At 50.3% G+C, this 15,738-nt stretch overlaps 1 protein-coding gene across 2 annotated transcripts in view; it reads left to right on the forward strand.

The window, feature by feature from the left end:
* The window catches only part of ST14 (ST14 transmembrane serine protease matriptase), a 44,894-nt gene that overhangs the window by 19,450 nt on the left and 9,706 nt on the right, over positions 1–15,738 (forward strand). For both annotated transcript variants that reach the window (XM_066259744.1, XM_066259746.1), the window contains exons 2-12: positions 7,530–7,689; positions 8,117–8,244; positions 8,395–8,465; positions 8,850–9,007; positions 9,186–9,221; positions 9,467–9,707; positions 12,307–12,446; positions 12,790–12,887; positions 13,513–13,622; positions 14,193–14,323; positions 15,496–15,600. In XM_066259744.1, coding sequence (XP_066115841.1) covers positions 7,530–7,689; positions 8,117–8,244; positions 8,395–8,465; positions 8,850–9,007; positions 9,186–9,221; positions 9,467–9,707; positions 12,307–12,446; positions 12,790–12,887; positions 13,513–13,622; positions 14,193–14,323; positions 15,496–15,600 — 1,378 coding nt within the window. The remainder of the gene's footprint in view (positions 1–7,529; positions 7,690–8,116; positions 8,245–8,394; positions 8,466–8,849; positions 9,008–9,185; positions 9,222–9,466; positions 9,708–12,306; positions 12,447–12,789; positions 12,888–13,512; positions 13,623–14,192; positions 14,324–15,495; positions 15,601–15,738) is intronic.

Consider the following 15,738-nt stretch of genomic DNA (forward strand, 5'->3'; position numbering starts at 1 on the left):
GGTTGTCCCTACAGAGCAGGACTTACCTCAGTGGGGCTTTGGTGCCCACCAAGTCTGTCCCTTGAGTGTGTTGTTCTTGGAGGTGGTGGGTTTGCAATCTGGCGTGGTCTGAAGCTCTCTACCAGGTGCACTGGCTTTGCGGCCTCCTAGGAGGTTCAAGGTCAGCCACCACCTGGCCCAGCCTGGGGCCACTCAGCAAGAACTACCGAGTGATGTGAAGATGGCTGCTACTTGTGCCGGGCTTGGAGGAGTCCAGGAGAGGCCAATCTGTGAACCAAGGCCTGCTGCCACTAATACCTGGCCTGGGGCCACTTAGCAAGAGGTACAGGGTATACAGAGGCTAGGTGCTGCTTGTGTGAGAGATTTTAGGAAAGTCCAAAGGCAAGAGAAGCTATTAGTATGGAAAAGCCACTGGAAATGGCTTGAGTAGGCCTGCAAGTTGGGTGGGGCAGGGTCTCAGGGAATCATCCAGGCCAGGCAAACACTGTGAGCCACGTTGATGGAAACAGATATGGCACCTGCCTGACAGCTCTGTGGAGAAAGGGGAGTGTTCAGAAAAGGAACAATGGCCTCTACCGGCACTTTTGTATGACAGAATGCTGCCCCCCTCCCCCAGCTTTTGGCCTGATTACAGACAACCCAGTTTCTCCCTGTATGTCCCTGGTTCTTTTCAAATTGCTGCCCCAGCACTGGAGCTCAGAGGGAGAGAATCCCGGCAAGTCTGTGCACGAGCCCTTTCAGAGGACCCGCCTGGGACTCCCGGAGCTCTCTGCCTCCCTCAGCCACAACCCCTGCTGGTTTTTACAGCCAGAGTTATGGGAGCCCTGGGTTAGAAGGCTTGGTGTGGGGTTGAGACCCCTCGTTCCTCAGGGGAACCTCTCCAGCAGAGATTTTCCTCCTGATTTTAAACTGCCGTCTATGGGGTGGGACCAGCTGGTTTGGCATCTCTGCTCCTTCTGCCAGCCTGGATGTGGCTTCTTTACATCCTTAGTTGTAAGACTTCCATGCAGCTGGATTTCAGGCAGTTCTGAATGGTGGTAGTTCTGTAGTTTAGTTGTAATTTGGATGTGGTTGTGGGAGGATTCGAGCACCCTGTTTACCTACATTGTCATGTTGACCTGAAGCCTGTTGCAATTCCATACAAATTTCACAGCAGCTCATCAGTTTCTACAAAAAGCCTGCTGAAATTTTGATCAAGATGGTATAGCTAGTGCTCGACTTACGACCACGATAGGTTCCGACAGACTGGTCGTAACACGATTTGGTCGTAAGTTGAGTAGGCTATATGTACAGTACTGTGAAATGATGTTATAAAAATCTTTAAGTCATATTTTATCATAATTTTCTTTCATTATTGTTATATATCATAATTTTCTTTGTTCACTTTATGCCATTTTTATCATCTCTACACCATTTTGTTTCTTATTTTTACATTCATCAGGTTTAAGTAAAACACTGCATTACCAGTACAACTGGTTTAATGTTTGCAAAACATACAAAATTACAAAATACAGGTGCATACAAAAATATAAAATACAGGTGTAAAAAATACCATAGGAAACATTTTCCCAATTTAAAAACATATCAAAATATATAAACATGTACGAAACATTTTATTGGCCACTGGTGCTTGGCTGCGGTTCATTGATATTGTCATCTGAGGCAGCAGTTGGGGTTACTGGAGTTGGTTTTTTCATAAACATGTGCGATCACATTCACTTTCTTTCCTCCTTCGTACTTGTTCATTGATTGCTTTCTCATATGTGCCTTGACCAGGGGGTTACAACAGAGTGAGTGGCCCCTTGCTTAAGCCAGTGACCTTGGGCTCAAACCAGCGACCATGGGGTCATGTCTATGTTCCCATGCTCAAGCCAGAGCCCCTGCACTCAAGCTGGTGAACCCATGCTCAAGTCGGATGAGCCTGCGCTCATTTTTGTGTGGAGATCAATGGCCTTTCTTTCCTTCTTGGCAGGCTGAGGCGTAGACAAAAAAATTTCCTCTTGGTAGACATCTTGGGAGGGGTTTGATGAAAAATATCCAAGACAAAAAACACAAATTGCTGTAGCGAGTCTGGGATAACAGTTGAAATGGTGCACGTGGAGATGGTAGTGCTGCCGGAAGCTGGTCCGCACTGTCGTACAACCCAGCTGGGCAACGCTTGCGCTGCCAGACGCGGAGCATTCGTGGCTAGTGATTGTGGTCGTAAAGTCGAATGGTCGTAAGTTGCATAGGTCGTAAGTCGATCAATATCTGTATTGAATTTCTAGACAAATTTGAGAGTAGACATCTTTAACTATATTGAGTCTTCCAATCCATGAACATGAGATAATTGCTTGATTTATTTAGATCTTTTAAAATTTTTCTCGGCAGTGCTTTGTATTGGACATTTTTTGTCGGATTTTTCCCAAGTATTTTGTAATGTTGATGCTATTGTAAACAATGTTTTTTAGCTTTAATTTCCAATTTGTTGTCATTAACATATAAAATACAATTGATTTTTGTATATTGATCTTGTATCCTGCAACCTTGCTAAACTCCTTATTTCAGTAGCTTGTTTTGACTTAGAAAGCCATAGTCATGAAGACAGTCTGGTTTTAGAGTAAAGACAGAGGTCAGAGAGACCCATAAATATATGGGCAACTGGATTTTTTAAAATTTGTATTTATTGATTTTAGAGAGAAAGGAAGGGAGAGAAAAAAACATCGATTTGCTGTTTCACTATTTAAGCATTCTTTGGTTGATTTTTGTATGTGCTTGCAACTTTGGTGTATGTATCAGGATGACGCTCTAACCAACTGAGCTACACAGCCAGGGCAATGGGCAACAGATTTTTGGCAAAAGACTGTATCCAAAATCGATATATAAAAAACTCAAAACTCATTGAGAAAAATAAACCAATTAAAAAAAACTAAGATATACCTTGAAAAGATACTTAACCAAAGAAGATAAACAGATGGCAATTAAGTATACAAAAAGACACACAACATCGTTAGTCATTAGGGAAAAGAATCTTAAAACCATAGTGAGATATCATTATACATCTATTAGAATGGCTAAATTTAAAAAGATTGACTATATAGCACATGTTGGACAGGATGTGGATGACTAGAATCCTTGTATACTACTGATGAGAATGTAAAATAGTTTAGTCACTTTGGAATACTGTTTGACAGTTTATTTATTTATTTATTTTACAGAGACAGAGAGAGTGTCAGAGAGAGGGATAGACAGGGACAGACAGACAGGAACAGAGAGATGAGAAGCATCAATCATTAGTTTTCGTTGCGTATTGCAACACCTAAGTTGTTCATTGATTGCTTTCTCATATGTGCCTTGACCGCGGGCCTTCAGCAGACCAAGTAACCCCTTGCTCGAGCCAGTGATCCTGGGTCCAAGCTGGTGAGCTTTTGCTCAAACCAGATGAGCCCGCGCTCAATCTGGCGACCTCGGGGTCTCGAACCTGGGTCTTCTGCATCCCAGTTCGATGCTCTATCCACTGCACCACCGCCTGATCAAGCTGTTTTACAGTTTATTAAAACAATGCACCTATAATTCAAACTTGCTTTTCTACTTCTAGGTATTTACCCAAGAGAAATGAAAGCATATGACAATACAACACTTGTACAGGAATGTTTATAGCAGCTTTGTTTGTGACAGTCCCAAACTGGAAACAACCCAAATATCCATCAATAGGTGAATAGTAAACAAATTGCTATATACTCATACAGTGGGACACTATTTAACAATAGAAAGAATGTACTATTGACATAATAAATATAGTAACATGAATGAACCTCAAAATATTGTGTTAAGCAAAAGAAGCCAGACAATAAAGAGTGCATGTTTTATATCCCACTTATATAAAGCACTAGAAAAAGCAAACTAGTCTTTGCTGATAGGAAGCAGATAAGTGGTTACTTGGGGACAGAAAAAGGAATTGGGAAGGATTGGGAGGGAGAGCCCAGGAGGAAACTTTTCAAAGTGATGGACTTTTGTTTATTATACTGATTGTGGTGCTGGTTTTGTGGGTGTATATATATGCCAAAATACAATGTACAGTGTATTTTGTCATTTATACCTCAGTGAAGCTATTCTTTAAATTCTATAGAAGGTTTACAAGAGTAAGTTAAAAAACCACAGAATGCTGAAGAAACCCAGAATTCCAGATGACAAAGAAATGTAAAATATGAGAATGGAGGAAAAGGCAGCTGGAGGGCTAGAGAACTACTCTTTATTCTTGGTGTGTGTTTTTTTTAGGTTTTTTTTTTTTTTTTTTTTTCAGAGAGAGAGAGGGATAGACAGGGACAGACAGACAGAAACGGAGAGAGATGAGAAACATCAATCATTAATTTTTCATTGTGCATTGCAACACCTTAGTTGTTCATTGATTGCTTTCTTATATGTGTCTTGACCTTGGGCCTTCAGCAGACCGAGTAACCCCTTGCTGGAGCCAGCGACCTTGGGTTCAAGCTGGTGGGCTTTTTGCTCAAACCAGATGAGCCCGCGTTCAATCTGGCGACCTCGGGGTCTCGAACCTGGGTCCTCTGCATCCCAGTCTAATGCTCTATCCACTGCGCCACTGCCTGGTCAGGCTTTATTCTTGGTGTTTTAAAGTTTCATCATGATGTATTTAGTTATGTTTGAATTTTTATTTCTTTTTAACCATTCATTGAACCCTTAGAATTAAAGAGATATGCTTCTCTTTAGCTCTTGGAAATATTCTCCCAATGTTTCTGTGATAATGTCCTCAGCCAGGCTCTGGAATTGGGCTCCGGTGTCATAGAAGACAGAGGTAAGGGAAGGGCATTGTTAGAAGTTTTCAGATTCCCACCTCTGTCCCAAACAAAAATACTCCAACCCAACCAGTGCCCCATAAAGGGTAGGAAATTGATTTCTGCAGACCCGAGGACACCAGGTACAGAGGAAGGCTGTAGTGAGGGGCAAAAAGAGGTAAAGTCTATTCCCTCACATGCTCTAGAATGTCAATGGCTGGGTTCAAATTGCTCCATCCAAGAGATTAAAAAACTATTCTCTGAAGCCCTTAAAGCACCCCATAGAAAAGATCTACATAGCTTAACTGTTAGGAGTGCCTAGTAAAAGAGCTCACTTTATTTTGGCCTATAGTAAAGCCACTTGTGCCAGGCCATTCACAGAAAACTTCCAAACAAGCTTTCAGACCTTGTTCCTAAATACAGATGAACAACAAGCATCTGAAGGCATTTGAGGAAAGCTTTCAACGTGAAAGAGAAAGTAAAAACAGAGATAAAGGGACAGTAGAAATACAAAGATGAGAAGATTGGCCTTGACAGGGTAGCTCAGTTCACTAGTATCGTCCCAGTACGCCAAGGTGGTAGATTTGATCCCAGTCAGGGCACAGACAGGACTCAACTAATGAATGCATAAATAAGTGGAATAACAAATTGATGTTTTTCTCTCTCTTTCTCTAAAAACAAAGAATAGTTATATTGGGAAGAAAACAATAGCAAACAATATTTTCAAAGACTAATAAAGAAAACATAGTATGGATAAAAATTTAAAAGCTTTTGCCCAATCACTATTGGGAGATTGGGTAAGAGATAGCAAAGGAATAAGGACATTAAAATCCATAGTGTTGCCTGACCAGGCAGTGGTGCAATGGATAGAGCGTCAGACTGGGATGCGGGGGACCCAGGTTTGAGACCCCGAGGTTGCTGGCTTGAGCGTGGGCTCATCTGGCTTGAGCAAAAAAAAAGTTCACCAGCTTGGACCCAAGATCACTGGCTCGAGCAAGGGGTTACTCGGTCTGCTGAAGGCCTGCGGACAGGGCACATATGGGAGAGCAATCAATGAACAACTAAAGTGTTGCAATGAAAAACTGATGATTGATACTTCTCATCTCTCTCCATCCCTATCTGTTCTTCTCTCTGACTCTCTCTTTGTCCCTATAAAAAAAAACACCCCACATTATTATAATAGAAAGTCAGTTGGTTGTATTTTAAATAGATGAATCAAGAGATAGTGGTATTAGCATATTATTTAGAAATATGGAGACAAATTCCAGAACAAGCAGTTTGAAAGCATTATAAGTAGTTGCCTCTGGGGTGTGTTTCTTTTCTTTTCTAAAATCTATTTTTAATGAGATATAATTGACATATACTATTGTGCAAGTTTAAGGTATACAGCCTGTTTATTTGACACATTTTTATATTGTAATATGATTACCATGGCAATGTTAGCTATGGAGTATGTTTCTGTGTGAGATATTAGATAAAGTCACAAATACAACCAATTAGGAAACTAAGAACTTAGAGATAAAAGTATCCAAGACCCTGGCCAGTTGGTTCAGTGGATAGAGCATCAGCCCGGATATGGGTGTCAGGTTTGATTCCTGGTCAGGGCACACAACCATCTGCTTCTTTCCCCCTCCCTCTTCCCCTTCACTCTCTCTTTCCCTCCCACAGCCAGTGGCTCAGTTGGTTGGAGGATCAGCTCTGGGTGCTGAGGATAGCAGGTTGGTTCGAGCAGTAGCCTCAGGTGCTAAAAATAGCTTGGTTGATTTGAGCATTGGCCCAAGACGGTGATTGCCAGATGAGTTTCTCTTGGGGCACATGCGGGAGTCTGTCTCACTACCTTCCTTCCTCTCACTTAAAAAAAAAAGAAAAGAAATAAAAAGTATTGGAATGTGGCAGGCGTGGGAAGACTCTTTCATAGGTAATGTTTACATATAACAAACCAAGAAATATTAGTTCAAGCATATTATTTAGAGTTATTAGGTTAACACCAGAAGAACCACATCTGGAAACTTAAAAATGGCCACATCTGTAGAATTTGGCATGTGGGCTCTTGCTTTTATTACAAATCCTTTTGCAGTGGATATGAGGTAGTTAAGCTTATAAATCTTCAAACTTCATGACGCATAGCCCCTCTCCCAGATTGAAGACAGGCAGACAGAATGTTAGAAAAGCTTGTCTGTCATAGCATGCTGACACCGCACCTGCCCCATCCACATTCATGGCCACCCACCCCCACCCCGATGCCCCCTGACAGGAAGGAACTGGAGAAGCTGCCATCCTGTTGGTGAGAAGTTTTCTTGCTTTTCATGCTCTTGGGTCTGAGCAAGGGTGTGAATTCCAGTAGAGACATGACCTTCTCACCTCACCTTGAAATCTTGTTCTCGGGCACGAAGGCTAAAAGCAGGGCGGCTTGTTCCCCAGTGGCACGCAGAGCTGTCCAGCTTTCCTGCCTTTTTGCTTCTGACTGGTTAAACATTGGTGAAGCAAGGCCGCCGGGGAGGGTGTACAGTTGACACACTGTCCACAGGCTTCTGGTGCAGGGATCGGTGGGGCCTGGGGCAGTGGTGGCTGCAGAAGGGGCTGCGCCGAGGCACCCAGTGGCCAGTCATGTCCCTGGGCTGAGCCCGCCTCCCCCACACCTGAACCTCTATCTGTGTCGCAGATGATTCATTTAAGTGGAGGGCTTTCATGAGTGGGTTTGGATGGGCTGATGAGCTGAGAGAGAGTTTCTGAGCTGCAGTGCCTTTCTCTGTTCAGAGCATGAATGGCTTTGAGGAAGGGCTGGAGTTCTTGCCGGTCAACAACACCAAGAAGGTTGAGAAGCGAGGCCCTAAGACCTGGGTGGTGCTGGTGGTCGTGCTTCTCTGCATCTTCTTGGTCTCTCTCACGGTTGGTTTACTGGTGTGGCACTTCCAGTGTGAGTACAACTGGGAAGGGGGGTGGATCTGGGGAGGGCGATGTGGTGTGGCCTACGTCCTCCCTCAAGGGACAGAGCCAGGGCCCTCCTCTTATGGACTGAGGGACAGAGTGGAGGGTGCAGTGGGGGTGGGTGAGGAGGAGGCTAGGGCTCTGTCTCTCTTGGCTCTTTTGAGTGATAAGGGGGTGATAAGGAATTGGTCAGAGCTGGCCCATAAGGCTCATATATCCCTGTTTGTCACTTTCCTTGGGTTCCATGCTGTTAGTCTGAGCTTGGGTGTGGACTCCAGCAGAGGCCTCCCCCACCGCCTCCACACCCTTCATCATGATGACCACCCAGCCTACTGAGGGCAGAGAGTGGACATTGAGGGACAGGACAGGGGCGATGCCACCTCCTCTGACTATTCTCCTTCCCTGGTCTTGCACAGACCGGAACGTACGGGTCCAGAAGGTCTTTAATGGCTACCTGAGGGTCACAAACGAGAACTTTCTGGATGCCTATGAGAACCCAAACTCCACTGAGTTTGCAGAGCTGGCCAACAAAGTGAAGGAGGCGGTGAGTCCAACTCCGGGGCCTGAGCCTGTCCCTGTTGTCTGCTGGGCCGTGGGAAGGGTCCCAGGCCCCAGAGGGAGGGGGCGGCATAGGCTGGGGGAGGGGACCAGCGCTGCTTCCTGGCCTGTCCTGAGCCTCCTCTCCTTCCCTCAGCTGAAGCAGTTGTACAGTGAGATCCCCGTTTTGGGTCCCTACCACAAGGAGTCAGCAGTGACTGCCTTCAGGTGGGTGCTGGGGAGAAGGCTGGGTGGGGGGGTGCAGGGAATGGGATCGGTATGGTGTTGTGTGTGGGAGAAGTGCCTTGTAGCCTGCAGGGTGATGAAGCCGTGAGGTCCCGGCTTGGAGAACCAGGGTGCCAGCCCCGTTCTGTCCTTCCTGCCTGTGATTTGGCATACTTGGCTCTTCTGTCTGGGCAGTGCTGCTCTGACGAAGGGCCCCGAGGCAGGTGGCGTGATCGGCACTGTGCTTGCCACACTGGCCACTCAGGAATGGCCGTGCTTCTTTGTTATTGTTCCAAATTTGGGTTTGGGTCTGCACCGGCACCTCAGCTGGGGACAAGCGGGCGCCCAGAGCCTGCCCGCTGCTGAGACTTGGCCCTCTCTCCTCAGCGAGGGCAGCGTCATCGCCTACTACTGGTCGGAGTTCAGCATCCCCAACCACCTGGTGGAGGAGGCGGAGCGCGCCATGGCCCAGGAGCGCGCCATCAAGCTGCCGCCGCGCACGCGCTCCCTGCTCTCCTTCACGCTGACCTCGGTGGTGGGCTTCCGTGAGTGTGGGGCCCGCGGGGGGTGGGGGGGTGGAGCAGGGGACCACTGCCGGGGGAACTACTGTTCCTGTGCTGCTGGAGGGCAAGTGTGCTGGCCGGCACCTCCCTAGAGGAATAAGGAAGCAGGAATGAGGAAAAAGACCAGATCAGTAAATACTTCATTCTTCTTGTTTTTTAGCCACTGACCCCAGAACAGTACAGACCGCCCAGGACAGTGAGTATCCTGCCCTCCTCCTGGAGGATGACTGGGATGTGGCCAGATGCCCCTTCAAGGGAGGGGTCCCCCAAAGTCACACAACGGTGACAGCCAGCCCCATCCAGGGCCTGAGAAGCCCCCTGAGTCCTGACGACCTGAGGCTCCTTGGAGAGGCCTGCCCTGGGGCACCCCTGTAGGGCTCTGGGCTGCTCACCCTGCCGGCGCTGACCGCTCTGCCCCACCTCCTCTTGTGTCCTACACAGACAGATGCAGATTCGCCCTGCACGCCCGAGGGGGGGAGCTGACGCGCTTCACCACACCCGGCTTTCCTGACAGCCCCTACCCAGCCTTCGCCCGCTGCCAGTGGACCCTGCGGGGGGATGCCAGCTCTGTGCTGAGCCTCACCTTCCGAAGCTTCGATGTGGCGGCCTGTGACGAGGGGGGCAATGACCTGGTCGTGGTGTATGACACCCTGAGCCCCGTGAAGCCCCGGACTCTGGTGCAGTGAGTGTCCCTGGGGAGACGAGGTGGGCTGAGGGCGCTGGGCGGCTGCCGCTGGTGGGCGGGGCCTCTGGGGCGAGTGTGACTCGGGGCCACAGGCGCTAAAACCTGCAGGCAACAGAGAACAGGTGTGGTGCTTGGAGGGCATTGCTCTACGTTGGCAAAGGCCAGGAAGGCTCCTGGGTCCCTAGACACCCGTGAGCAGGGTGCTCGGCCTTTACCCGTGGAGCAGAGGTGCGCCTGCTGCTGGAACGCAGCTGTGCGGAGGCCCACAGGTCAGGAGGAGGCTGCCATTGAAAAGTTTGTTTGTTACTTGCAGTTCCCAAGAGGAGGGGCTGCATGGGCCACATGGGGAAGCACCAGGGTCCTCAGGAGGCAGAGGACACTGGCAGAAAGCACGGGCAAAGCTGTTTTGTTGTGGTTTCTGCAGGAAAATCAAGGAAGGCCGGGTGTGCAGATTGAATAATTCCAGTGAGTTGTGGCGCTGGTGCCTGCTGGCGGGGTAATTAGGGCAGGTGGAAGGTGGCCTGCAGTGTAAGAGCTCTAGGGAGGAGGTGCTTGGCACTCTGGATTAGTTAATTTGCATGTGAAAGGCTTGGTTTTGGGTGAGTCTGTAGTATCTCTAGGGATTATCTAACCCTGGGAGGGCAGTTTCTCCAGAGTCAGCAAGGCCCCAGATGTGAAAGCACCAGGATTATAGGAAATCAAAAGGCATCATGGACCTGCCCAGGAGGCTGGGTGTGGAGGTGATGCCAGCTAGCCAGCCACAGGTTGGGGATGGCGCTGCCTTCAGAGGCACTGCGGCAGCAGGCGGACTGCCTGACTCACTGTGCTGCAGCCTTCTGCTGCTGTCTGTGGCAGTGAACTGGGCAGGTGGTCCGTGACTGATAGACAGTGGGCTAAAATTCAAGCCCAAACCAAGAGAGAACCATCTGCTGCCACAGCTTAGCCATCAGGACGTCCGCCCAACCACCTTCTTTGTGCAAGGTTTCTTTCCCTTTCTAACTTATTAGTTGTACAGCGAATAAATATATCTCCTGCAAGAAAAGAAGTGGAAAACAGACATGCATAAGGAGGACACAGCATTCACAAACTAACTTTCTAGAACCAATCACTGTTAATTTTGTGATGTATAGTCTTCCAGACATTTTTGCTCTGGATGTATATGTTTGTGATTATGTTTAAATGCAGAATATTATATAGTTCCTTTGGTTTTGTTATTTGATTTTAAAAAATGACATGTACAGGGTTGAGCAAAAGTAGGTTTACAGTTGTTTATGTGGAAAATAATACAATGACAAGTAATAATACAAGAATAAACTGTGTTTCATGTACTCACAATTTTAAACCTATTTTTATCCCATCCTCTATTATGATGCTCTTCCCAAATCAGTACTTCTGTTTTTAATTATCATTTTTCATTGGTTGCATGACGTGGTGCAGTTGAGAGGCAGCAGGACATGGTCATTCATTGGCCCTGTGGGCTCTGGAGCCTGATGCTGGGATTCGAATGTCTGCCTTGACATTGACTGACCGTCGAATTGTGGGCATGTTGTTTCACCTCTCCATGCCTCAGTGTCCTTATCTATAAAATGGGGATAATCGTCTCTACTTCACAGAGCTGTTATGAAACTACCTAAGTGAATAGGTATACAAGCACAAAGAACAGGGCCTGGCATGTTCTTTTTTATTTTTACTTTTTAAGCAGAGAGACAGGCAAACAGACAAGAAGGGAAGGAGATGAGAAGTATCAACTTAAAGTTGTGGCCCTTCAGTTGTTGATTGATTGCTTTCTCATACATGCCTTGACTAGGGGCACCAGCCTAGCCGGTGACCTTGCTCAAGCCAGTGACCTTGGGCTTTAAGCCAGTGATCCCATGCTCAAACTGGTGAGCCTACACTCAAGCTGGCGACTTCGGGGTTTCGAACCTGGGACTTGAGCATTCCAAGTTGATGCTCTCTCCACTGTGCCACCACTGGTCAGGCTGGCATGTTCTTAATAAGTGTTAATTGTTCATGTGGTTATTACTACTAGTATTGTTATTATTTAGCCTGTATGTATTATTTAGCCTGTATGAATCTTCTAATGTTAGGCAGTCAGTGTTTCTGAGGTTTTTCCTTTTTTCCTTTTAAGTGAGAGGAGGGGAGATAGTGAGACAGACTCCTGCATGCACCCGGGATCTACCAGGCAACCCGCATCTGGGGCTAGTGCTTGAATCAGTGAAGCTAGTCTCAGTGCCTGGGGCTGATGCTTGAACCTGTTGAGCCACTGGCTGCGAGAGGGGAAGAGAGAGAGAAGGGGGAGAGAAGCAGATGGTTGCTTCTCTGTGTGTCCTGAGTGGGGGTAGAACCCTGGACATCTGCAAGCTGGGCTGATGCTCTATCCTCTCAGCAAACCGGCCAGGGCCAGTTTTGCTATTTTAAACAAAGATAGCCTTATAACAATCCTTATTTAGGTGGCTCATGGTTTGTGTGGAGTGGGCTTTTCGACCTCACCCTTGGCCTTTTGTGAAGGGGACCAGGGTTAGGGATGGGGTCCTTGGGCCCCTTCTGCTTGGGTTCTGTTTGCTCTCACTAATGGCCTCCCTTTTTGCCCCCACAGGCTGTGTGGCACCTACCCCCCCTCCTACAACCTGACCTTCCTCTCCTCCCAGAATGTCCTGCTCGTCACGCTGATAACCAACACTGAGCGGCGACATCCTGGCTTTGAAGCCGTATTCTTCCAGTTGCCTAAGATGACCAGTAAGGAGAGACAGGGTGGGTGGAGAAGGGGGCAGTAGTTAGTGGTTGGCCTGAGTCCAAGCAGCCACAGGCCAAACCCTGTGGCTGGTGAACTGGCCCCAGGTTGGTGACAGAGCTTGAAGATCAAGTCATAGGGCCATTTGCCCTTCACCTGGTCAGGAGTTCTCCCTACGGGGGTCAGCCCCCAGCACTTGGACCTCCCAGCGGCTGCTCTGGAGCCTCCAGGGGCCCGGCCTGCAGCCCATGGGGAATGTGGGCTCTGCCTCGGGCCGGCTTGGCCCCTCCGCCTGCCCGCTGGCCGAGCACGTCCTCAGTCCTCCTGCTCTTTCCTCTTTCCTCTCAGGCTGTGGAGGCTACTTGCGTGAAGCCCAGGGGACATTTAGCAGCCCCTACTATCCGGGCCACTACCCGCCCAACGTCAACTGCACTTGGGACATCGAGGTAGGAGCTGCAGGGGTGGAAGAGGGAGGGTCGGGGAGATGGGAGAGAGGAAGAGAAAGAGGGGGCAGGCAGGGTGGTCCAGGGTACATGTGAGGAGGGCAGAGGGGGGAAGAGCTCCTTAGCAACAGTGAAGCTGCAGACATGAAGCCCGCGGGCACGCAGGTCGTGCAGTGTCCGGCAGACGCAGGCTCAAGCCCAGCTGCCCCCCTGGTGACCGGGGGCCCTCGGGCAGAGCCTCAGCTTGCTCCAGGTAGTGTGGGAGTGCAGGGGACTGCCTCCCAGGGGGGCAGTCAGGATGAGGCCGGAGTATGCGTGGGCAGCAGGGAAAGCACTTGCTGAAGGGCCTGAGACAAGAGTCCTGCTCACAGGACTGCTCCTCACCCTGTCCCAATCAGAGATCTTTCCTTTCCCTCCTTTTGATAATGTTGGGAGAACTTCCCAGCCTTCTTCAGCGATGTAACAGTGTGTCTCCCTCTGAGTTTAGAAGTTCCTCTAAACAGACCCTGCCTTCCTGCTCTGTGTCACTGTGCCCTGCCCCCGCCCCCAGCCCCCAGCCCGCCATGTCCTTGGGTTTGAGAAGCTGCGGAGACCCAGGAGGTGGGTCTCTCTCTCTCCCTCTCTCCAGGTGCCCAACAACCGAAATGTGAAGGTGCTCTTCAAAAGCTTTTACCTGTGGGAGCCCAACATGCCCCTGGGCACCTGCTCCAAGGACTATGTGGAGGTTAATGGGGAGAAGTGAGTGCTCGGGAGAAGGGGGTCGGCCGGGGAGTGGGGGCCGGCTGCGGAGAGGGGGGTCGGCCGGGGAGTGGGGGCCAGCTGCGGAGAGGGGGTTCGGCCGGGGAGTGGGGGCCGGCTGCGGAGAGGGGGGTTGGCCGGGGAGTGGGGGCCGGCTGCGGAGAGGGGGTTCGGCCGGGGAGTGGGGGCCGGCTGCGGAGAGGGGGGTTGGCCGGGGAGTGGGGGCCGGCTGAGGAGAAGGGGGTCGGCCGGGGAGTGGGGACCGGCTGCGGAGAGAGGGGTCAGCTGGGGAGTGGGGGGCCAGCCAGGGAGAGAGGGGGTAGCTTGTGAGTGGGGGGTTGGCTGGGGAGAGGGAGGTCGGCCGGGGAGTGGGGGGTTGGCCGGGGAGTGGGGGGTTGGCCGGGGATTGGGGAGTCGGCCGGGGATTGGGGTGCCAGGCTAGTGACAGAGGGGAGCAGGCCAGCGAGGGGGAGAAGCGTCTGCGGAGCTGGCTTGGTGCTGCTGCCCTTGGGGGAAGGGTACCACAGCCTGAAGGTGAGTCCCCTGCCTCCTCTTGGCCACCTCCTCCAGGTTTTGCGGGGAGAGATCCCAGTTTGTGGTTGCCAGCAAGAGCAGCAGGATCACGGTCCACTTGCATTCGGATCAGTCCTACACTGACACGGGCTTCTTGGCCGAGTACCAGTCCTACGACTCCCGGGACCGTGAGTGACTTCTTTAGGAGGAGGAACCAGGCTAGAGGGAGGGACCCGGTGCATCTCCGTGCTGCATCCTCAGCACTGGGCTTCCCCCTTTCTGAGACGGCACCGAATGGAAGGTGCACGTCCTTCTATTAGCCCCTGGGCGGAAAGGCTGCCTTGACTGCCTTTATTCCAAAAGGCCTCGGTGAACACTGGCACACACCATGCCCGCAGTCCCGGGGGGGCCCTTGGAGCCCGAGGACCCCAAGTGCCTTTGGACCACCTGTCCCTATGGTTCTGTGTCACTGTGACTTCGATCATCAGTGTTTGTCTTTGTGGTCCGTTAGCACCTTTACGATTAATAACATAGTTGTGAGACACATTAGAAAATTCTGGACCATGACCGTTGCACTAACCACTCCAGCTTTGACACGTCTGTGATCTGTCCCTGGGAGCTCTGGTGGTTTCTGTGGCCTTTAATGTCACTGACCGCTGTGGGAATAGCAGTTCTTCCACATACACATGGTTTCTTGTCTCAGACCTGCCTCAGAGAATAACCTTTCGAAAGACATTTTTAACTATACGCAGGAACCCAAATTTAAGTTAAAATTCCACTGCCTGGCTCCCCACCAGAAGTGTAACTAGATGAGCAAACCCCTTTGATAAGTGACTAAGCTACCGAGGCAGAGAAAGTGACAACGGCTTCCTCTCAGCTTTGTTGTCTGCCTGATGACATCAGTTGTCAGACACCTTCCAATTTCAGAAACATGGAAGTGTGGAAAATACCTTAATTAAGGAGCTGTGGGGATGCTGTTTGACACTTGCATGGGACAGACACTTTGACAAGCTGTGGGGCTCTGCTGCTCCGTGTTGCTGACGGAGAGCCTGGCGCTCAGGACGTGGCTGGCCTGGGACACGGGGTGGTGGACCCGAGTGCACACGCAGCCAGCCCCTCTCCACCCTGCCGGGAGCTCCCGGGCTTTGTTCACTGGCAGACAGGAGGGGCCCCGGGCCAGCCTTCCCACTTGGGCTGTATGAGCCGCCTTGCCACGGCTTGGTGCCAGCTGCAGCCCTGCTCCTCTGTGGAGGGCTGGACTGGCAGGTTTTCTCCAGTCCTCATCGTGACTGAGGTGGGCTGTGGGGGAGGGGAGGCAGGGGTGGCGGCTGCGGACTTAGGCCGGTCCTCTCCCCTGCAGCGTGCCCGGGGAAGTTCATGTGCAACACGGGGCGCTGCATTCGGAACGAGCTGCGCTGTGACGGCTGGGCCGACTGCGCCGACTACAGCGATGAGCTCGACTGCAGTGAGTGGGCTGCGGCCTGGCTGTCCTCTCTTGCCCTTGCTGTGCCCTGGCTCCGGCCAGCTGGCCCTTGTTGCCCAAGGGGACGGGGAGGTTGTGCTCATACCCTGTGTAGACATCTAGCCCCTTCCTCACGCTGCT

Source organism: Saccopteryx bilineata, chromosome 2 (genome assembly GCF_036850765.1).
Source record: "Saccopteryx bilineata isolate mSacBil1 chromosome 2, mSacBil1_pri_phased_curated, whole genome shotgun sequence".
NCBI classification, from domain to species: Eukaryota; Metazoa; Chordata; class Mammalia; order Chiroptera; family Emballonuridae; genus Saccopteryx; species Saccopteryx bilineata.